The following is a 22,672-nucleotide window of genomic DNA, read 5'->3' on the forward strand; positions in this document are numbered from 1 at the left end:
ACTTTGACACAAATGCAGTAACTTTTCCACAAATTAGGCACATTACACTTCTTTACACAACTAAACTACATGTTGTTGTTGTTTTATGGCGGCTGGTATCCAAGTGTTACATTGCCACCAGACTTAATTCTTCAGACTTTATTCTGTGTTTCAAAGCCCATGAGTTCAAAGCACTTTAGAACATCCTCTTCCTCCTCATCCTCGGAACATTCTTCAACACGCCCCAACTCTATAACTAACTGAACTATATTGTTGTTGTTGTTGTTGTTGTTGTTGTTGTTTTATGGCGGTTGGCATCCAAGTGTTGCATTACCGCCAGACTTTATTCCTCAGACTTTTCGTAGTCCTCAGACTCTGTCTTAGTCCGTAAAAGTACTCCTTCCATTGCTTTGGTGTTACAAAGCCCATGAGGTCATGATATGTCTTTGTGACTAGAATAGTTGTTGTTGTTGTTGTTGTTGTTGTTGTTGTTGTTGTTGTTGTTGTTGTTTTATGGCGGTTGGCATCCAAGTGTTGCATCACCGCCAGACTTCACTCCTCAGACTTTGTCGTAGACCTCAGACTCTGTCGTAGTCCGTAAAAGTACTCCTTCCATTGCTTTGGTGTTACAAAGCCCATGAGGTCATGATATGTCTTTGTGACTAGAATAGTTGTTGTTGTTGTTGTTGTTGTTGTTGTTTTATGGCGGTTGACATCCGAGTGTTGCATTACCGCCAGACTTTATTCCTTAGACTTTGTCGTAGTCCTAAAAGTTCTTCTTCCAGTGCCTTGACTTCCAGTGCTTTGTCCTCAGACTCTGTCGTAGTCCGTAAAAGTACTCCTTCCATTGCTTTGGTGTTAAAAAGTCTACGCCGTGCGTCTACGAGCTGCCACTCGTAGACGCACGGCATCATTCAGAGACCAACCGGCTTTATTCCAGGGAGACTCTTCTTCATCTTCCTCTCCTTCTCTGACGTTCGGTGCTTCCACCGTACAGCTTTATTCTTCAGGCTTCATTCTATAGGCTTTAATATGTCCACTGATGTCGCCGCTTGGTAGCCGTGCGTCTACGAGACTGGGCGAGGACAGGAGACCACCCCCACCCCCATCTCGTCACTCTGATCACTCTGACTCCCCACAAGCAGACCCCCATCACTCCGACTCCCATTTAGCGCCTTTAGCCTGTTTTCTATATCTGCCCAATCAAGCTCCTTTGTTCCAAGGCAAACATCTCAGACTCTGTCGTAGTCCGTAAAAGTACTCCTTCCATTGCTTTGGTGTTACAAAGCCCATGAGGTCATGATATGTCTTTGTGACTAGAATAGTTGTTGTTGTTTCAGAGACAACAACAACAACAACATGGACTACGACAGAGTCTGAGGACTGCGAAGGGTCTGAGGAGTAAAGTCTGGCGGTAATGCAACACTCGGATGCCAACCGCCATAAAACAACAACAACAACAAGAACTTTGACGGGAGATGGCGGAGGAGAGTGGATCGGGGATGGAAGACGTTCTGGACGGCGTGGAGGAGCAGCCTTTTCTGCCTGCACGTGCCCAGAAACGTAAAAAGTCCCTTAGCTCGTCCGAGGGTTCTGGGAATGAGCAGCAGGATGAGGCTGAAGCTATTGATGTCCGGGGTGAGAGCAGAGACTGTAAGGTGATCATAAAGCTTGCACAGGATAGTGCATCCTTTAAGGAGTGGAATTCAGTGGCATTGTCAAAGAGCCTAACTGTAGCTGTGGGAGTGATCAAGAGTGCGAGTGTCCTTAGAGATGGCTCGCTGCTGGTCGTGTGCAAGGACGCGGCTCAGCAACGGAAGGCGATTGGAACTAAACGTCTGGGTGGAAAGGACATTCTTGTGTCTAATGCTGAAAGAAACACGGTCAGAGGAGTTATCGTAGGTGTCCCTACGGCGACGTCTGTGGATGAAGTTAAGGAGAATTTGACGGGAGTTACGGTGGTGGACGCTAGGCGTTTGAAGGTGACCCGGTTTGGGGTAAGATGTGACAGCTTGTCGGTAATGGTAACACTTGAAGGGAGGTGCCTGCCTAGTAAGGTGTTCATTGGGTACATGTGCTATAGCGTCAGGCCATATGTTCCGCCGCCCCTGCGTTGCTTTAAGTGCCAGCGCTTTGGGCATATTGCAGCGGTCTGTAGAGGGAGGCAAAGGTGTGGTAAATGTGCAGGAGATCATGAGTATGGGAAGTGTGACGTGGGTGCAAAACTGAAGTGCTGTAACTGTGGGGAAGAACATAGCTCTGCCTACGGGGGATGCAGGTTTAGCAAAAGAGCTGCTGAGGTGCAGAAAATAAAGGTCTCTCAAGGTGTATCCTATGCAGATGCAGTCAAGAAAGTTTCAAGTAACGAGTTTAGAGTAAATACAGAGAGAGGAGCCAGCGCTGCTCCCAGCCAGGGCGAAATGAGAGAGGCCAGCGTGGCTCCCAAGAAGTGTGAAGGTTTCAAGAGTGGAGGTCCCAAGTGTGCAGGTTCCAGAATTAATGAGAATACCCTGGTTGTGGATAGAGGATTTTGTACTCTTTATGGTGGATGTTGTAAACTGTGCTGCTCAGACTCAAAGCAGAACTGAAAGGATCAGGATCATTGCTAAAGCTGCAGGGAGATTCCTTGGAACAAAGGAGCTTGATTGGGCTGATATAGAAAACAGGCTAAAGGCGCTAAATGGGAGTCGGAGTGATGGGGGTCTGCTTGTGGGGAGTCAGAGTGATCAGAGTGACGAGATGGGGGTGGGGGTGGTCTCCTGTCCTCGCCCAGTCTCGTAGACGCACGGCTACCAAGCGGCGAAATCAGTGGACATATTAAAGCCTATAGAATGAAGCCTGAAGAATAAAGCTGTACGGTGGAAGCACCGAACGTCAAAGAAGGAGAGGAAGATGAAGAAGAGTCTCCCTGGAATAAAGCCGGTCACAAAGACATATCATGACCTCATGGGCTTTGTAACACCAAAGCAATGGAAGGAGTACTTTTACGGACTACGACAGAGTCTGAGGACTACGACAAAGTCTGAGGAATAAAGTCTGGCGGTAATGCAACACTTGGATGCCAACCGCCATAAAACAACAACAACAACAACAACAACTTCTATACGACAAAGTCTGAGGAATAAAGTCTGGCGGTAATGCAACACTTGGATGCCAACCGCCATAAAACAACAACAACAACAACCAACAGAGGAGTACTTTTACGGACTACGACAGAGTCTGAGGACTGACACCAGTCTGAGGAAGAACAAGCCCTGGACTAAAACTGTGAGGAGACCTTGCTCAACACCCGGTCTGGAGAGACGGGAGATGGCGGAGGAGAGTGGATCGGGGATGGAAGACGCTCTGGACGGCGTGGAGGAGCAGCCTTTTCTGCCTGCACGTGCCCGGAAACGTAAAAAGTCCCTTAGCTCGTCCGAGGGTTCTGGGAATGAGCAGCAGGATGAGGCTGAAGCTATTGATATCCGGGGTGAGAGCAGAGACTGTAAGGTGATCATAAAGCTTGCACAGGATAGTGCATCCTTTAAGGAGTGGAATTCAGTGGCATTGTCAAAGAGCCTAACTGTAGCTGTGGGAGTGATCAAGAGTGCGAGTGTCCTTAGAGATGGCTCGCTGCTGGTCTTGTGCAAGGACGCGGCTCAGCAACGGAAGGCGATTGGAACTAAACGTCTGGGTGGAAAGGACATTCTTGTGTCTGATGCTGAAAGAAACACGGTCAGAGGAGTTATCGTAGGTGTCCCTACGGCGACGTCTGTGGATGAAGTTAAGGAGAATTTGACTGGAGTTACGGTGGTGGACGCTAGGCGTTTGAAGGTGACCCGGTTTGGGGTAAGATGTGACAGCTTGTCGGTAATGGTAACACTTGAAGGGAGGTGCCTGCCTAGTAAGGTGTTCATTGGGTACATGTGCTATAGCGTCAGGCCATATGTTCCACCGCCCCTGCGTTGCTTTAAGTGCCAGCGCTTTGGGCATATTGCAGCGGTCTGTAGAGGGAAGCAAAGATGTGGTAAATGTGCAGGAGACCACGAGTATGGGAAGTGTGACGTGGGTGCAAAACTGAAGTGCTGTAACTGTGGGGAAGAACATAGCTCTGCCTTCGGGGGATGCAGGTTTAGCAAAAGAGCTGCTGAGGTGCAGAAAATAAAGGTCTCTCAAGGTATATCCTATGCAGATGCAGTCAAGAAAGGTTCAAGTAACGAGTTTAGAGTAAATACAGAGAGGGGAGCCAGCGCTGCTCCCAGCCAGGGCGAAATGAGAAAGGCCAGCGTGGCTCCCAAGAAGTGTGAAGGTTTCAAGAGTGGAGGTCCCAAGTGTGCAGGTTCCAGAATTAATGAGAATACCCTGGTTGTGGATAGAGAGGATTTTGTACTCTTTATGGTGGATGTTGTAAACTGTGCTGCTCAGACTCAAAGCAGAACTGAAAGGATCAGGATCATTGCTAAAGCTGCAGGGAGATTCCTTGGAACAAAGGAGCTTGATTGGGCAGATATAGAAAACAGGCTAAAGGCGCTAAATGGGAGTCGGAGTGATGGGGGTCTGCTTTTGGGGAGTCAGAGTGATCAGAGTGACGAGATGGGGGTGGGGGTGGTCTCCTGTCCTCGCCCAGTCTCGTAGACGCACGGCTACCAAGCAGCGACATCAGTGGACATATTAAAGCCTATAAAATGAAGCCTAAAGAATAAAGCTGTACGGTGGAAGCACCGAACGTCAAAGAAGAAGAGGAAGATGAAGAAGAGTCTCCCTGGAATAAAGCCGGTTGGTCTCTGAAACAACAACAACTATTCTAGTCACAAAGACATATCATGACCTCATGGGCTTTGTAACACCAAAGCAATGGAAGGAGTACTTTTACGGACTACGACAGAGTCTGAGGACTACGACAAAGTCTGAGGAATACAGTCTGGCGGTAATGCAACACTTGGATGCCAACCGCCATAAAACAACAACAACAACAACAACAACAACAACAACAACAACAACCGGCTTTATTCCAGAGAGACTCTTCTTCATCTTCCTCTCCTTCTTTGACGTTCGGTGCTTCCACCGTACAGCTTTATTCTTCAGGCTTCATTCTATAGGCTTTAATATTTCCACTGATGTCGCTGCTTGGTAGCCGTGCGTCTACGAGACTGGGCGAGGACAGGAGACCACCCCCACCCCCATCTCGTCACTCTGATCACTCTGACTCCCCACAAGCAGACCCCATCACTCCGACTCCCATTTAGCGCCTTTAGCCTGTTTTCTATATCTGCCCAATCAAGCTCCTTTGTTCCAAGGAATCTCCCTGCAGCTTTAGCAATGATCCTGATCCTTTCAGTTCTGCTTTGAGTCTGAGCAGCACAGTTTACAACATCCACCATAAAGAGTACAAAATCCTCTCTATCCACAACCAGGGTATTCTCATTAATTCTGGAACCTGCACACTTGGGACCTCCACTCTTGAAACCTTCACACTTCTTGGGAGCCACGCTGGCCTTTCTCATTTCGCCCTGGCTGGGAGCAGCGCTGGCTCCTCTCTCTGTATTTACTCTAAACTCGTTACTTGAAACTTTCTTGACTGCATCTGCATAGGATATACCTTGAGAGACCTTTATTTTCTGCACCTCAGCAGCTCTTTTGCTAAACCTGCATCCCCCGTAGGCAGAGCTATGTTCTTCCCCACAGTTACAGCACTTCAGTTTTGCACCCACGTCACACTTCCCATACTCGTGATCTCCTGCACATTTACCACATCTTTGCCTCCCTCTACAGACCGCTGCAATATGCCCAAAGCGCTGGCACTTAAAGCAACGCAGGGGCGGCGGAACATATGGCCTGACGCTATAGCACATGTACCCAATGAACACCTTACTAGGCAGGCACCTCCCTTCAAGTGTTACCATTACCGACAAGCTGTCACATCTTACCCCAAACCGGGTCACCTTCAACCGCCTAGCGTCCACCACCGTAGCTCCAGTCAAATTCTCCTTAACTTCATCCACAGACGTCGCCATAGGGACACCTAGGATAACTCCTCTGACCGTGTTTCTTTCAGCATTAGACACAAGAATGTCCTTTCCACCCAGACGTTTAGTTCCAATCGCCTTCCGTTGCTGAGCCGCGTCCTTGCACACGACCAGCAGCGAGCCATCTCTAAGGACACTCGCACTCTTGATCACTCCCACAGCTACAGTTAGGCTCTTTGACAATGCCACTGAATTCCACTCCTTAAAGGATGCACTATCCTGTGCAAGCTTTATGATCACCTTACAGTCTCTGCTCTCACCCCGGATATCAATAGCTTCAGCCTCATCCTGCTGCTCATTCCCAGAACCCTCGGACGAGCTAAGGGACTTTTTACGTTTCCGGGCACGTGCAGGCAGAAAAGGCTGCTCCTCCACGCCGTCCAGAACGTCTTCCATCCCCGATCCACTCTCCTCCGCCATCTCCCGTCTCTCCAGACCGGGTCTTCAGCTTAAACAAACTAGTACGGGAGCTAAAGAGACTTTAAAGATTAAAGTTTAAAGAATATTCTTGATTCTTTAGACTTTATTCTAAAGAATAAATAATTCTAAAGAGCTGAAGCGTAAAAGTACTACATGTCTGGGGGTGCGGCGCCGGGCCGTGGATCCACGCGGCAAGCTCCATTTTATTGGAGTTCGGACCGAGCCGTAACATGAAGAATAGGAATAATAGGAATAAGAAACCAGGGGAAGAACAATAGACTCGAGCATTCCATGGAATGAACATTCCATTCCATGGCTCGAGCCTAACAAAAATAAAGTCTTTATTAAACACATGTAGTACTTTTACGCAAGAATGCAGACACTCGCAATGGCTTCAGCCATTGCACATTATCTAGTTACACTTGATTCTTCTTCTGGTGCTAATTGGATTCTTTTTCAAATGACAATTAAAATCATAGATTAGTTTGCCCTCTTTCTTGATAACAAATCATCAAATCAATGAAACATGTATTTAACTATTCTTCAGTTGTAATCTAGTTGAAATGTTGAATGAGCAGTGATACTGGTCTGAGGCCTCAGGCCTTGTATACTGTAGAGCCGTACAGTGAAATAATTCTCCTTTTCTGTTTGAATAATGATTCTCTACAACGTCATTAAACAAGTCCCTCTCTGAGTTTAAATTAGTGAGCTCGCTTTCAGGCTGGACATCACAGGTGTTCCCTTGGCCTTATGTCTCAGGGGACAGAAATCTTTGAGGATACTGGCTATTAACTCAAGCTCTAATCATCTCAGAAGGGGATATGAAGCCAGCCAATAATGAATGAATGCGACCCTGGAGGAGTCTCCAGGAGTGTCCGTTTGCCAGGCTTAGGTACAACTGTCAGAGCTGCTCACATCACACAGCCCCTTCATCTCGGCCTGATGGTGTCATGGAAGTGAGAGGCGTGAAAGCGTAGTGACACCCCGCAGCCCGTTCCACTCGCAGCCGCTAATTCATCATGACAAATGTGCTCAGATGATCGGGCCCAGCAGCACTAATGGGGAAAGGAGAGAGCACACTTCATTTGCACAAGGCCCTCTCCAATTAATCCATTCAGCTTTACTCTGGGCTAATTGGAGCCAGGCCCTCCCTGCTCTGTGCTCCTAATGCACCCGACACAGTTTAGCAGCTCCTGCTCCAGAACATCACTATTGTGTCCTTTTTGTGTCAGCTGTGCCAAGGGCCATGGGAGGTTTAAGATCTGTGCCCTTCATGCTTTTCACAAAGCCCTCACAAACATGGTTGATTTGCCATTTTTGTAATCAGTTTGGGTTTTGTTCATTTGCCTAAATTCAAAATGCATTTCAAAAAAAGTGCATACACTGTGAATGTGTATCTATGTTTGAATATTTTATATTCATATTATAGTTTAATTCAGCATATACAGGGTTTATCTATACCCTAAAGTGAGTGGTCTATGGCCGGTCTTGAACTATATTGGTTGATAAGAAACCCAAGTCTCTAGCCCTGCTGTCTAATCTTAGCCTTAAAAACTTGCTCAAATATTGCAGTGTACTCAAGCAGAGTCAACCTGAAATTAGCATTTTCAAATTTGTCTGTATGCAGTCAAAAATGGAGAGCGATTGTTCACCTGTCAGGTCCACTTCATCTGCAAAACTTGCAAAGGTTTCCGTCTTGCCCTAGACGGCTGCTTGGTTAATGCTGCCGCCTGTGTCTGCAGACATATTTGTCTAAAGGTGTGTGTGGCACATCTGTGCAGCTATTGTTTATTCATGGAGTAAACCCTTTGAAATATGTTAAGATACTTCCCACTCATTATAAAAATCCTGCCACCCATGGATTAGGACTTTGATGTCACCAATCCTGCTTCAAAGGCTTCTTTCACTGCTATTAATCACAGTTTAGCCTCTGAAGATATAGCCAGAGAAAACATTTGGACATCTTGTGTAGAAACTTTGAAATGTTCAGACTGTCGTGCATATGTTCCTATCCTTTCCGCTGTGTGTGGGGCTTTTAGACTGCTGTGCACGCAGCTGCATAATCTACACGACTAAGCCAAGATTCAGGCTCCCTCTGAACCAGTGCTCAGTATTGTCTGCACATTTTGGGAAATACATATTACTTGGGATAATGAGACTATAGATGCCAAGTTGTGTCAAGTCAATTTAAATGTAGTGTTTGTTTTCGCTAATTATTTTAAAACATTTTTACTATGCTCCTTTTGTCACAGGAAACTTGGCCACGTCCAGGGCCAAAGTGACCGCTGCCTCCAGGTCTCTGCCTCTGCTCGGGTCGGGCCGCATCAAGGTGAGTTTAGTGCGGCTCCACAGCTTCACTGTTTCTAACAGCTGGCATCATATATGAAAAAAGAAAACGGTAAAGAGCTTTTTTCCTATGCTCAGAGCTATTACGAGGCTGCTTTTTGTGTTGTCTTCTTGCCTGTGGTTATGTTCTATATGTTCTATTTTTATCACCATCTGGCATTTGTGACCACAACATAGTTTGATTATGTCTTTTAATGCCCATGCAGGTATTTAGTTAAAGAATGTAAGTGAATATGAATATGAATTAGTAGTTTGGTCAAGTATATAGTATGGTTATGGTAAATGATCTTAAACCACAGCCTCTTGTATATCCTCTTGTTTATTTCTCATTTTTATGGTATTCGCCATCACACGCTGTTCTCAGTCTCCTAAATACTTGTTGAAGGTAAGATTGCAGTTCAATGCAAAAAAAATAATCAAAGCTGTTTTCAGAATCACTAGTCATTTTCTATGGGCTCAATCATCTTAACCCTAGACAAATTAAATTAAATGTATTTACTATTTCACTTCACTATCAATGTTTTTAAATTCAGTTAAATTTACAAATGCATACAATGTTATTCATGTGATTTTTCATGTCAGGCAATAGAATTGGACATTTTGAGAGAGATATGGCCGTGACAAATTATTTTGACTTTGTTAAAGCTCCCTAAAGCGCCTACTCAGTTATTCCTAAAGAAGAAAAGACTTCTGGAATAACAATGTGTCGCAATTGATGTAATATGTATGCTGCATTGCAGCCATCTTCTCAATCAAAAATTGGTGAAGTCGACAGGATGTAATAAAAAGTTATTATTAAAAGCAGATTCAAACATTCAGACAGTTGGAGTTCATTGGATGACCTCCAACATTTTGTGCAAAACACCATTTGGTGTCTTTAGTAGGCAAGGATAAAGTTTTAAGATATGTACTTTGCAACATAGACTTACTATAAAATATCTATCGCATCATTAATTTTGATGAAGCCCTGAACTAAAGACCATTAAAAAGCCTATATTGTGTCCTCGTTAATCGGGCGTCGTAAGGATAGTGACGGCTAGTGTCATTATTCGGAAAGCTTTGCAATTTTCCCATGCCCCACAGCACTGCAGAATGATCCCCTCCATTGTTAGCTGTACGTGTTTATGGGCCACACTTAGTACAGCTGTTTATTCCCAATCGGCCCATTTAGTGCAAAGAAGACCCGTTGTAATAACACCTCAATCACAATTCAGCTATACGAGCCTGTCAGGACAGACATAAAGGAAGAGTAAAACTCTGCCCTCCAGTAACACTCCTGGTACTAGAGAAGTCATACAAGTGGAGTGGTTAGTGCTTTTGCCTTACAGCAAGAAAACTGTTCCCTTAAAAGACAACTATTTTGTACACTCTGCTCTACTCTTAAGCCATGCTCCAAAAACATGCCAGTATAGCTGAATTGCTGATGGTAAGTAAGTTGATAGTTATTTGGTTTTGCGCTACATAATGACCAGTCTGTAACTACTGTCTGAGTAGTTACAGACTGCTGGAGTAATATCCTGTCCCCAAAGTCACTTGAATGATCTGTTCCTAGCATACCAGCATGTTGGGATAAAGCATGTGACTGATGAACATGTGTAGGTGGACACCATGGAGATGATGCGTCACCCAGGGGAGACCACCAGTATGAGGAGACAGACTGTGGCGTCTTACTTTAGGGTAAGTGACCCAACATCGGCTGATTCGTTAACGATTTTAATTAAAATACAAATTCACATTAAAATAGTTTAATTATCTTTGTTTGAATAAACACACTTTGATTATATCAATTCAAATAAGCTATTTCCGTGAATTGTGTGTGTGTGCAGTACTCCCTGATGGACCTGTTGTCTAAAATGGTTGTGGGCCTGCCCCACTTTGTGCGCTGTATTAAGCCCAATGATGACAGACAGGCGCTGCGCTTTTGTGAGGAGCGCGTCCTGGTACAGCTGCGATACACGGGCCTCCTGGAGACTGTCAACATCCGCAGACAGGGCTTCTCCCACCGCATCGCCTTTGAGGAGTTTGTCAACCGGTACGAGCTCCTCCTCACACAATGTGCCATTACTGTCACGCGGTCACGTGGTCACATGGTCACATGGTCACACACTACTGGAACACATTGATCAGTCCCAGAGCAAGCCTGCGGATCAACCCAAATATAAAATTACCCTAATTAAAGAATTACTGATTTTAGTCAAGAATTATTTCTTTTACTACTTATAAAAAGATTGCTCTGGAACACAAATCAAAACTGCCCCCTGTGAGACACTTCAAAGAAATGTTGTTTTTGGTATATGTTTTTGTTCAAAATAATTTCTCTGTTAGATAAAATGTATTTAATATATTGCTTGATCAATTAACATGAACAAATTGTATGAACTTTCTTCTGGTCTAGGATATACCGTAAGTTATTTTCCAAAAGTTTGTAAGATTGTCTTGCTGCATTAGGAAAGCTTTACCTGTGAGCATAATTTTGAAGCAAAACAAACTATATCTGTGTACACATTTTCATCAATTGTCTTTAATTAAGTAGGAAATATGTGTTATAGTCTATGTTTGATTGTTTTTATGGACACCATAAAACCTTTTAGCGAAAACCTTTAGTGAAAACTGATTTAAATGTGCACTCTTATATCAAAGGCTTGTCTGATGTTACCAAGCACTGCTTTGTATTTACCATCAAAGAAATAACAGGTATCAACAGGAATTAGAATGAAAGGCTGTAGATCGAGGCGGGGAGTGAGTTCAAAGACGTTCTTCTTCTTGTTGTTCTGCTTTTTGACCAACACCAGAACACAAGAGCTGAACTCTTCTTAGATCCTTGATGTGTCTGACCGGCCTGAGCCTCTGTCCACTGCTGGCATTTTGAAAAGTCACCCAGAGAAAGAACTGCCAGCCGCAGATAAGCATGCAGCAGGTAGGGTTGATGCAGGGCCAGCTCCAGGCATTTGGCCCTAAATAAGATCTTAGTTGTAGCCCACCAAATGACTCACACTGTTTGAATATATTGATATAACAATAGAAAATAAACACAAATAAAACACTAGGGTGGACTAAAGAAAAAGGGCCCACATATTCATCAGCATTTACATGTTTATTATTTTAAATGAGAAAAAGGTTTTCTGGGGTTTCCCCCCAGAAAATGTCATCTGTCATCAAAATACGTGCAATGTGTTCTGTTGCATTTTAATTTTTTTTTTGGCCCGTAGGCATTTTTAGACAGGACAGAATGGCGTGAAATGGGGATGAGACTGGGGAAGGACATTGTAACAGATTGTCAAGAGGCGGATTCAAACTCAAGAAACGTATTATTATTTACTCTACCAGGTCTCATGCTGTATTTAAAGACAAGCTAGAGTTGTATAGTGGAACATACTTGTACATAGATAAACGTTGACAGTACATAGTGTTTATGAGGGACATAGGTTCTTAGTTTCTCTGCTCCGCCCCTGCAGCAGCACGTACAGGCCCTGGCTGCCTTCACTCTACCCTCTACTCTGCCCTGCTCTGTCCTGCCCTGCCCTGCCCTGCCCTGCCCTGCCCTGCCCTGTCAATTGTTTGACGCATTGGGCATGGAATCACAATTTTAATTATCAAAGTTTATATAAGGCAGATTTTCATTGAATAAAGAGTGTTTTGCAGCTTGAGCCTTGTAGAACACATATGTAGAGTCAAAACTGGCCCGTCTGCATTAACCTGTGGTGCTTCTGCCTGATCTGCCTCTGTGTGAGTGAGAAGGCGATGCACACCAATTAGGATGATGAAGAACTAAAATCACTTGTCCCCCTTGTTTGATCACAGAATAAAGTACCATAAAGTTGTGAGTTTGTTCTGCTGCCCACGCATTTGTTTTTCTTTTCCTCTCTCCCTCTTTCTTAGTCTCCCTCACCTCATTCTCTTTTCCCCATTTTCCCTCCCCATCTCTCTCCCCCTTTCTGGTCACTAGACTCGAGCATTTTGCCCTACCAGTTGTGGACCTAAACAGACGCTTAGATTGCTTATACCTCGGGCAAGCTCTGGGCTGATGCATCCACTGTGGCCCCTGAAATCAAACCCCATGGCCGCTAAATGGCGGTGTACAATGACTCTCTGTGAAGCCTTGCCACTGATTCTGCTTACACCTTTCTATCAGGGCTTTGTCATATCCCTGATAAAACACTGCAAAATGAATAATTCTGTAATAAATGAACAGCACGTCATTCCCAACATTTTCCTCTTAATATTTATTTTGTATTTCAGATATTATTACCTTGCCTTCCGAGCGCATCAGCCTCCAGGGCCTGGTAAAGAAAATGCCATTGCCATATTGCAACGAGCCAAATTAGAGAATTGGGTGATGGGGATGACAAAGGTAATGTATTTTCCACATGAAAAACAAAAAGAAAATGTAGTAATAAGTAATCAATGTTATCATGCTGATAAGGTCTTTCTGAGGTACTACCACGTAGAGCAGCTGAACCTGCTTTTGAGGAAAGTGATTGCACGGGTCGTGGTGTTGCAAGCCTACACTAAAGGCTGGATCGGGGCTCAGCGTTATCGAAGAGTAAAAAAGAAAAGAAACCAAAGTGCCACCATTATCCAATCAGGTACAGCCACAACAGTAAACCCAAACAAGTAAAATGCACTTTTTGTATTGTGTAACTAAACAGGTGCAATCCGATAGGGACAGATATGTTGTATTCTAGTTCATTATGCAACTATAATGAAGGTTTGCGAACCACAGCAAGACCTCAGAAAAAAAAGTTAATGCATTGCGAGCTAGTCTGTGTTGGGTTTTGTTGTGAATGTTAGCAGTCACACACACTCACTGTCTCTACATGCATGCATGCATTTAATTAGCAATAAATTACACCCCTGACCCTATTTTACCCTCCCAGTTACACCTATTCATCTTTCTGACCTGCCTGTGGATTGGGACAAGAGCAGCCTGACCTCTTCTCTGGGATGGCAGACTGACAGTGCTCTGTGCTGGTAGACGTACTGATTAACTGTGTCTGTCCTCAGCATGGAGGGGCTATTTGGCCCGTCAGCTCCACAAGAAGATGAAGAAGGAGCGAGACGAGGCTGCAGTCCGAATACAGTCAGGTATTCTCAAAAGAGCCAATCTTTGTCCTGTAATTGAATAGATTTATTGTAATGTCCTCTACTTTTCCTCTCTTCTCCTTATTGTTCCATCATTGTGAAACACCTTTTTGATCTCAATGAGTGGCCTGCGAATTAATTAATAATGCATAGAGAAAAGCTTTTAAAAGTCCCCATGTTTCAGAAGAACACCGAGATCCATTTTCCTTTCATCTCATTTCCAGTAAAATGCTAGAGAGGGGCTTGTCCTTCTGCTTCCTCACTATTTCCTCTCACATTCTTGGCCTATAGCAGAGCTCTCACATACCAGAAACAAGATGCCTCTTTATACTGTCAACCTTTTCATCTGAAATGTAAATGAATTCTTACTCAGTGTGCCTTGACAGAGATCAAAGTGGGCACATTAACCTTCCTAACCCCCCCTCCTTGTCACTGGGGGACAGGGGCGGGTGCCAAAGGGGCAGGGCAGGGGAGGGCCGGGGGAGGAGATCTGGCATTGTTTCCGCCGGCTCTCCTCAGGGCTCCTCTCTTCTGGCACATGGAGCTTCTCAGTCGCCTGCATGTGCACCTTGTGTAAATGCTGCTCATTAAAGCCCTTGTAAATAAGGCAGGAGAAAGGCCAAACATGTTGGTTGTGCGCGAGGCCTCTGAGCAGCTGTTTGTGTGTGGCCTGGTTCAAGGGGAGAACCTGAAGCTGGCATAAGTGGGCCTCAGCCCCCTGCACTCCACTCCAACACATTCACATTGTATGTGCTCACAGCTTATAGCCTTTGAGGTGGGACACATTTGCATTCTGAAAATAAACAGATGCCTTTCAAATGTATGAGGCCGGTGGCTCCTTAGATCTCAGCAGGGCCTCAGGGACATGTTCACCATCGATTAGATTAGACCATGCAAAATACTACTAACCTCAATAATGTACTTGAGCTCTCTTTCCTGTGCATAACATTCAACAAGAAAAACACAAAAGCATTTGAAGGACCCTGTCAGCAGGACCATTTACTTCTCTATAAATACTTCTCTACAATACTATGCTCTGAATGCAGCCACTACACATTCTTGTGTAGAGCACAATTTATTTTGTGTAAATAAAATGATTTTATGATTTTAGCCATAGACATAACAAATACTCAAGACCCTCCCTTGTTTTTATATTATTGAAATGTAATGTTATTTTTTCATTTAGCAGATTAACCAGTTTGAAATCATTAGCTGGGTGAAAGCTGTCCTAGGCCCCTGAACAAATTCTACAAATGCCCTTGAATTATTGTCTTGTAATAAATGTCTTATAATAAATGTTACTTACTTCTTGTTATTCATTATTGATAAATGTTTTGTAGTTTATAGAGGCCAGTTGACTCAGGACCAAACACCCCAAAACCAAAGTCCGTCTGAGCCTGGAAGGACCAGCATCAAAGGGTGAGCACTGTTCTTTTTTGTTAAAGGTTAATTTTGCTGAAAACACTTATTCAATATTGACCAACACTGAAGTGAGAGGCCCCAATACATTTGCTTGGAAATTCCAGACTCACGGCTGTACCAGAACGTTGCCAAACAACCAACACATGACATACATTTACAGTGCTGAAGTTGGACAGGATCCATTTACCATGTTATGTTTTGTCGTTTCCACTGAATGCAAAGCTCCACCCTACACGCCGCGTCTCCCCCAGTTTTATAAAGATGATAAATATCTTTGAACCAAAATCGCACAACTGCCTGACCACAAATAGGGCCAGCATAGCTCTGGTTTCCAGATGGCCGAACTGAACGCTTCAGTTTACTCCGCTACGAGGGGGCAGATCATTAAGGAAGTATGTGCCAAGGAAGAAGGAGCCACTGAAGTGCAGCACACATGGGTTTTTAAACTTATATTTCATGCATGCTATTTATCTATCCAATATTTAACTGCATTAAAAAAGAAAGTTTGATTTCAATGCTATTGCTGTATCATGTGTGCAATGTAATGCATCAAAACAGATAATCGGACTGTGTCCCAGGATTGGCTGTTGAGTGACTTCTGAACCCTCCAGACTCCAAAATTCCCAATACTGGATTTACACTTCTGAAAGTGTTATGCTTGTTGTACACTCAAACTCCACACAGCCTCTTCTGGGATTTTCACTCAGTGTTTACAATCATATTCCTTGGCGAGAGAAACTTCAAACCACCACTTAACAATTCTGTTTAATCAGTGCTGAGATCTCTCGCTATATATAGATTTATTTTGACATTTTCTGACCCATTTTACCTCGACCGATGTATGTGCTCACCTACATGCTGTCCTCCCGTCAGATCCCCCATGCCTGACATGCAATCCATGCAAAAAACAGGCTGCAAGATTATGAGTGCTCTATTCTTATTTAATTGATTTCATTAGTTAGATGATGAATGTTATTTAGTGTGCATTTGAATTCTGTGTTTGTTCATATTATGTGTCTGTTTTTTACAGGTTGGAAAACAAAAAAGCAGATGACGATCATGCACAAAGACAAAAAGTAAGAGTCACTATATTTGAATCTGGTGTCTTATGTGTAACGCCGCTCGTTCTTGAGACAAAAGAGTGCTCTTGTTCGGCCCTGATCTCAGCGGAGAAGACAGGGTGGTACAGGAACGAGAAAATCAAAAGGCTGGAAATTCACGGCTGAGAATAAATGCTGTCTCTTCCCCGAGGTGATTTGTCTTTGCGCTCCTCTTTCTACAGATGTTAGAGCCCTTTTTTAGTAAAGACCTGAGGTTCTTTGGTAGCACTTTGATATCCTGCTCGGATTCAATATGTGAAATAGAAGAGCCACTCCGTGACTTGGAGCACATCACAGTCTTTGAAGTCTGATCCAATTTTTGCTGCTCACCATTTGATGTTGAAAGGATGAAATGAGGAAAATGTACAGTTTTTGCCAGTAACTCTGCTGAGCATATGTAAGATTAAAAAATCAAATCCTTTGGAGGATGTACTTAGAAATGTTAAGCAGATTAATACTTTCCTATAGCTCTTTTATTCAAGATAAAATGAAATATGAGAGGACGCGCGTGTATGCTGTTTTTCTTCGCACAATTAAGTCAGTGTGGTGCTGTTTGTCAGTGGGTAGGGCAGAGGATATGCAATCGCATTTGCATGTGATTAACATTGCAAAGCACGTTAATGGGTTTGAGTCATACGAGTGCCAAACTGTAAATTGTAAATAAATGAATACAGCTGAAATGCTAAATTAAAACACATTAAGTGACTTGCTTGAACTTATGTGTATTTGTCATGTGCGTGCATTAATAAGGCTCTTCTGCACTTCTGGGTGTGTTTTTGCCTGTTCTTTGTCAGGTCTGCTCCGAGAGCCAAGACAGACAAGTGAAAGACATGAACAGAGACAAAGGCAAAGCAGAAGACAGTACCATGAAGCAAAGCAAGGAGACAGTCAGACTGCGAGACATGCAGTGTAAACAAGGTAAGCCCTGTACATAGCTGCCGGGTGCAGGTAATTACATAAAGAGACAGCAGAAATCCTGCTTTAATGGATAAAGTACCATTTTTAACACACAAGCCCTTTCAAACTTTCATCCCTGCCAATCCGCTCCTGTCACTCTTTGTTGACAGCCAAAAGAGGGACACATTACGGGCAATCATGTGTGTGGTATTTTAATAACCCAGGTCAGCTCATCATAAACCCCTGGTGCAGAGTAGATCGGGGGCTTTGAAGGTGGCAGGAGGACTTCAAAGAGCGTCAGCCCTTCTCTTCCAAGCTCATCGATGACTTTAATAGAGCTACAACTGCATCGGTGACAGGAAAATACACAAACCCTGATTTGTTGAACATATGTTTGCTTTGCTTTGCCCTGGGCCATGAATTACATTAATGCAGTCTGCCTTGGAGGCAGTGGGTGGCTGTGCAGGGGGTCTGCTATTACAGCCGTCACCCAGCGCAGAGCTGGGACACCCGGGGTAAGTGGGACGTGGTCCTTCATTAATGTTATTAGAGAGTTTGAGGAGAGATGAAGGTGGGGTAGTGTTAAGTGTGAGGCTGTAAGATTATGGGATTAGACATGATAGTGCAACAGACAGAGCTCTCCAGCGGGACCAGGATTAGTGTCAGCCCGCCGCTGCAGGTCTGGGTTAGATAGTGGCTAATTCGTTAATGCTGTGTACAGGTGACTCCGCTCCATCACTGCTTCTGACGGGTGTGTGTTGGACAAGGCTGTGTGCCATAGGGTACACTGCAGTTAAATACCACCCTTTCCTTTAATTGTCACACAATTTTATTTGCAAAACAAGAACAAAAGCATGTTAAAAATAAATAAGAGCTAATAAGCAACTTTCCATGCAAATTGCCTAAATTGACTAGGCTCTTTCTTTCTTTTCACACTTTGTTGAGGATTCAGGTGTTCTTCATGGCCCATTTAGGAGGTCTGTTTTCAGGAGAGCCCATTTGAATATGTTGTAGAGGCCATCGTGGCTGAGGCTCCGAGGGCATACTTTGATCCCCACAGATCTGAGGGGCCTGCTCTCTTTCTGTCCCGAGGTTGAGTGAGTGTTGTTCTGCCAGATGTTTGGAGACCAGGCTCCTTCCTGTGTCTCATCCCTGCCTCGCCTCTGGTGATCAGTGCTGCAGCTCAACCTCTACTTTAGGACACCAGCGGAGAAAAATAGAATTAGGCATGGAAATCGAATTAGCCCAGCCTCCAGACTGCACACTCTCTGCACCCTGCTCTCATTAAAGGCCGTGACCTGCAGACCCTTTGCCTCAGACGGACATTTTTAACTGCTTAGTGTTTGCAGTGAATAACTGAGGACATTTATTCATATTTACTTTGTTCCAAAACAGTTACAAAATGATAAATGCCATGAACGAAAATCAACGGTTCAACTATGGTTAAATGTGGAATATGCCATCTCTACCATTGGATTCGGTTTGGAAAGTTTACTAAACACAAGTGAACTGTGCCTGGAGGTGGAAGACTTAACACTGGGCTCTGCGACTATTTGTCACTTCTAAGCTGGATACCCCTGCTGCTGCGTGTTGTGGGAGCGCATTAAGCACTGGAGGCGCTCGCTGGTGACTGCTGCTTCAACCTTTGATTCCATGTTTTGTCAGTGAAATATTACACAAACACAGTGTATTCATGTAAGCCGCTCATTCAAGTGGCTGTCACCTCTCGTCACCTGTCTTCAGAGATGGGATATTAACGCAACATGTTTGGAACAGAGTCACAAAGCGGCGTACGCTGAAACGATACCATCAGAACCCTGCTTATGCTCCTTGCCATGGTAAACAGGATGGCGCCGTGGATCACTCAAAGCAGACTTTATAGTGTATGAAAGCTGAGCTACTTATGGTAACAGGCTTTTTGAAGATTAGACGAGTGGTAAACATATGTGTTGAGGGAGACATTGATAAAGTCAAGCCACAACACAGACCAATTACCTCTAGACAGTTAACCTGCTTGTTTGAAGGGACAACAAAGACAGGCAGAAGACAGGCTCAGGCAGTTAAAGATAGTGAAGTCCTACCCGGACTTTACATAGTGCAGTAATTATGAGCTGGTTTAGTGCATTTCCTAAGGTTCTGACTATGTTCCTCAACTCCAGTTGAAAGCATGTAGAGCAAATGCGCACTTTTAAAGTCCTTTACAGACAGCGAACAGCGCATATGGGTCATCTCTCGATGGTACCCCGGCTCTTGTCCTGATTTATCAAACTATCGTTACCCAGACACTAATCAATGTTAGTTTCAATACTATTCTAATTTGATCTATTGTAACAGTCTCCTTTAGAAGTACTGTGACCACATGGTGAAATTTAAGAAACTATTACTATTATGGTATGGATTGATATTATTATGGAATATTATTATATGGTATGGTTATTGTTTAAAAGTCCCTGGTTTTGATGCCTGGTGCATCCTGGAGTGTGCTATAAAAAGCTACCTGGCATTGAATAAGTTAATAAATAGTATTTATGAACATTATTATTCTCTGTTGTCACTCTACATCAGGAGTTTCCAAACTTTTCATTCCAGGATCCCCCAATTAACTACTCAGATACCCCCATTGTGGAATTAAATGATTATTAATAGGTATTAATGTATATCTGAAAAGAAAATTAAATTGTGTTTAGTAATGTTTATTTGAATAGTTTATTATGTGATAAAACCAAGATGCAACTAAAATAATGTTAATATAAAAATGTGAGCAATGTACCTACATGTCATCATTTATAAATGACATCCTGAAATCCTCTCGTGCCTGATCCCCACTTTAGAAACCACTGCTCTAGATAATGATGAATAGGACTAGGTACCAAAAAAGTATTGTTCAAGCCCTGGTATTGAAAACTAGGTTTTGTTTCAGTACCAAAAAATAAATAAAAAGTAAGGTAAACCTGCTGCCTGGTGTGAGTGGTCCAAGCTGCAGCACATATACTTGACTCTGTGCCGTCTTCAGTGTTCTCGGCTCTCACAATTTGCTGAATTTCCTCGGTATACAATAAAGCCTAACCCAACCCTAACCCAAATCCCTTTAAAAAAAAAATACAAATGTATACCTTGCCCTGAGGTACATCAATGTATCTATGCTTATTGAAATATGGATTTCTCATTGTGTTTTCAAATACTGAGCTTTTTTCTCTCCATCAAAATTGAGTTAGAAATGTTGATATTGTTAAAATGATTTAGTTTATTTCCCAGAGCCGTGACTACGCTCCATAGCACCATCTGAAACAACTTAGCTGTGCACTCTTAGCTGTGAGGTCACCAGGGCATTTCACTTTTCTGTCCACTTCCCCTCCCTCTTTAAAACCTCGGCCCACCTGTCGGCCTGTTTGAGCCAGCACACATCTGCCCGACAAACGGCCCAACCTCTTTATGTCTCCCCCCTTCCTCTCACTGTCTCTCCTCAGAACCATTCATCTACCCGTCTCTCTGCATCCCGGGCGGAAGCCTTCAGTTTTAGGGAAATTACAAACTCCACACGGCGGCAGAGATTTGGGGGGATAGGAAAGACTCAACTCTACGGAAGGAGTTGCTTGTGTCTGACGCTACCTACGTAATCCTCTTAATGTCAGTAGGAGTAGTTAACAGGATGTACCTCCAAACTACTCATCATCACATTCCCCTCTGAATAATCTCCTCAGACATAAAATCAAGGTGCGGAAAAAATTTCACATATTCTCAGTAATTTTATTCACAGATTGAGTCATATAGTGTTATTCAAATTATAAAGTTACAAACTCCCTCTCACAACACATTTGTTATATATATACTACCAGAAGCCATCATCCGACTTTAGTTTACACGATGACGTACATTTGAAATTAGATTGGGTTGTATGTTTTTTCCCATTAGGGTTTATGACGCAAAATAGATCAAAATAATAGCAATTTAGCACCGTAGTTGTTCACGGCTGCTCTATAATAGAATGTATTGTATATGTACCGTGTTATAATGTTGTGTGCTCATCAAAAAGGTATCTTGAGAAGAGATGTCAGAATTAAGACCATATTGTGCTCCCGGACTTAAAGGGGCCTTTGCCAGGGGGAGGTCCCAGGCTAGGCTTCTGCTGCCTTCACACAGAGGCTGGACTTGGGGCTGGAGTGGGATGGTGCCAGTACATAATAGTGATAGCGTTTGAACCAATGACTGATACATGTGGCATTTAAAAGCACCACCTGTGTGAGTGATGTTTGCAGTCATGGCCTCATATACAGGCAAAGAAAAGAATGAGCAATACATTGGTTTAATATTCCATTCTTCAATTTGTTCCCAAAATTGCCAGACTAAACTAAACCAAGACTAAACCAGGTCCAGAACCAGGAGGCGCTGAGCATAGAATGCTCCACAGTCCGAGCACACATCTCTGCTTAGAAACTTGACTTGTGATCCATAAATGAGGGCGGGCAGCAGCAGAGCCATGTGACCGGATGATCCCGAAGCGCACACCCCCAGTGACGGGCCTCTGAGCCCTCGGGGACGGTTGTCACCCAGTGTGGGGAGTTTACAGGCAGAGATGGGCTCCGCGGATGTGCTCACTACTGCACCATTACGCACAGCTGAGTGCTCATTGGGATTCCGATACAATATTTTGATATATTGAGATATGATACAATATTATAAGGAAATGCAATACCTTGCCCTGAACAAATTCAAATAAAATGTCCAAGTCAAGTTTCTTAAAGTGTTAAACTAACAGTAAATTTGGCATTTATAAATGTGCAGATTTACATTATTGGTTTTCGTGGTAATACAAGCTTTCTTCCATCTTCTTAATCAATCAGCACCAAAGCTTGTATAAACAAGACTGATGCCAACACACTAACTTTTTCTGTAACTTTAACTTAGTCAGCAAACACATGCAGCATAAAACCTCATGAAAGTCCTCTTTTTGGGCACTGTAAACATGCACATAAAGGGAAAGTTACAAATGTAACTACTGTTCTATGAATCCCAAATGAGTCAGTAAGGAGGAAATAAGATTGTGATGCACAAAAATCTCAAACAATGAAATTAACAATAAAACACAATTATTCCAAATTTCAGTTACTATTTAAGAACTGTATATTTGGAGCTACTGTGTCTGAGTAATTTGTCTATAGCTCAAAGACTTTGAGAATTAATGAACACTTTTGTTTTCCCAACAAAAGCAGTGTGTTGTACATGTACTTCCTCCTACTCTGAGTGGGACTAAAAAAGTGCCAGGCACTGCAAAATGTTCCTACAATGTCCTTAAAACAATTGTAGCTAGACACAGTCCTCATCAAAATCAGCTTTAGATTGCCTGCCTGTCATTCTCTTTGCTCTTTGCCGTCACAGTGGGGTCACACTTTACACAGACTCTATCTGTGACAAATGATTGAC

At 43.5% G+C, this 22,672-nt stretch overlaps 1 protein-coding gene across 1 annotated transcript in view; it reads left to right on the top strand.

Annotated features, from left to right (window-relative positions):
- Nucleotides 1-22,672, top strand: part of myo3b (myosin IIIB) — a 59,247-nt gene that overhangs the window by 22,511 nt on the left and 14,064 nt on the right. Inside the window, exons 23-31 of the mRNA XM_072444424.1 lie at nt 8,657-8,733; nt 10,350-10,427; nt 10,577-10,782; nt 12,990-13,101; nt 13,174-13,336; nt 13,755-13,835; nt 15,173-15,251; nt 16,285-16,330; nt 17,149-17,272. Coding sequence (XP_072300525.1) covers nt 8,657-8,733; nt 10,350-10,427; nt 10,577-10,782; nt 12,990-13,101; nt 13,174-13,336; nt 13,755-13,835; nt 15,173-15,251; nt 16,285-16,330; nt 17,149-17,272 — 966 coding nt within the window. The remainder of the gene's footprint in view (nt 1-8,656; nt 8,734-10,349; nt 10,428-10,576; nt 10,783-12,989; nt 13,102-13,173; nt 13,337-13,754; nt 13,836-15,172; nt 15,252-16,284; nt 16,331-17,148; nt 17,273-22,672) is intronic.

The sequence above is a fragment of the Eucyclogobius newberryi genome, unplaced genomic scaffold, assembly GCF_026437365.1.
Source record: "Eucyclogobius newberryi isolate DKJ021-1_F unplaced genomic scaffold, fEucNew1.0.hap1 SCAF_14, whole genome shotgun sequence".
Lineage (NCBI taxonomy): Eukaryota > Metazoa > Chordata > Actinopteri > Gobiiformes > Gobiidae > Eucyclogobius > Eucyclogobius newberryi.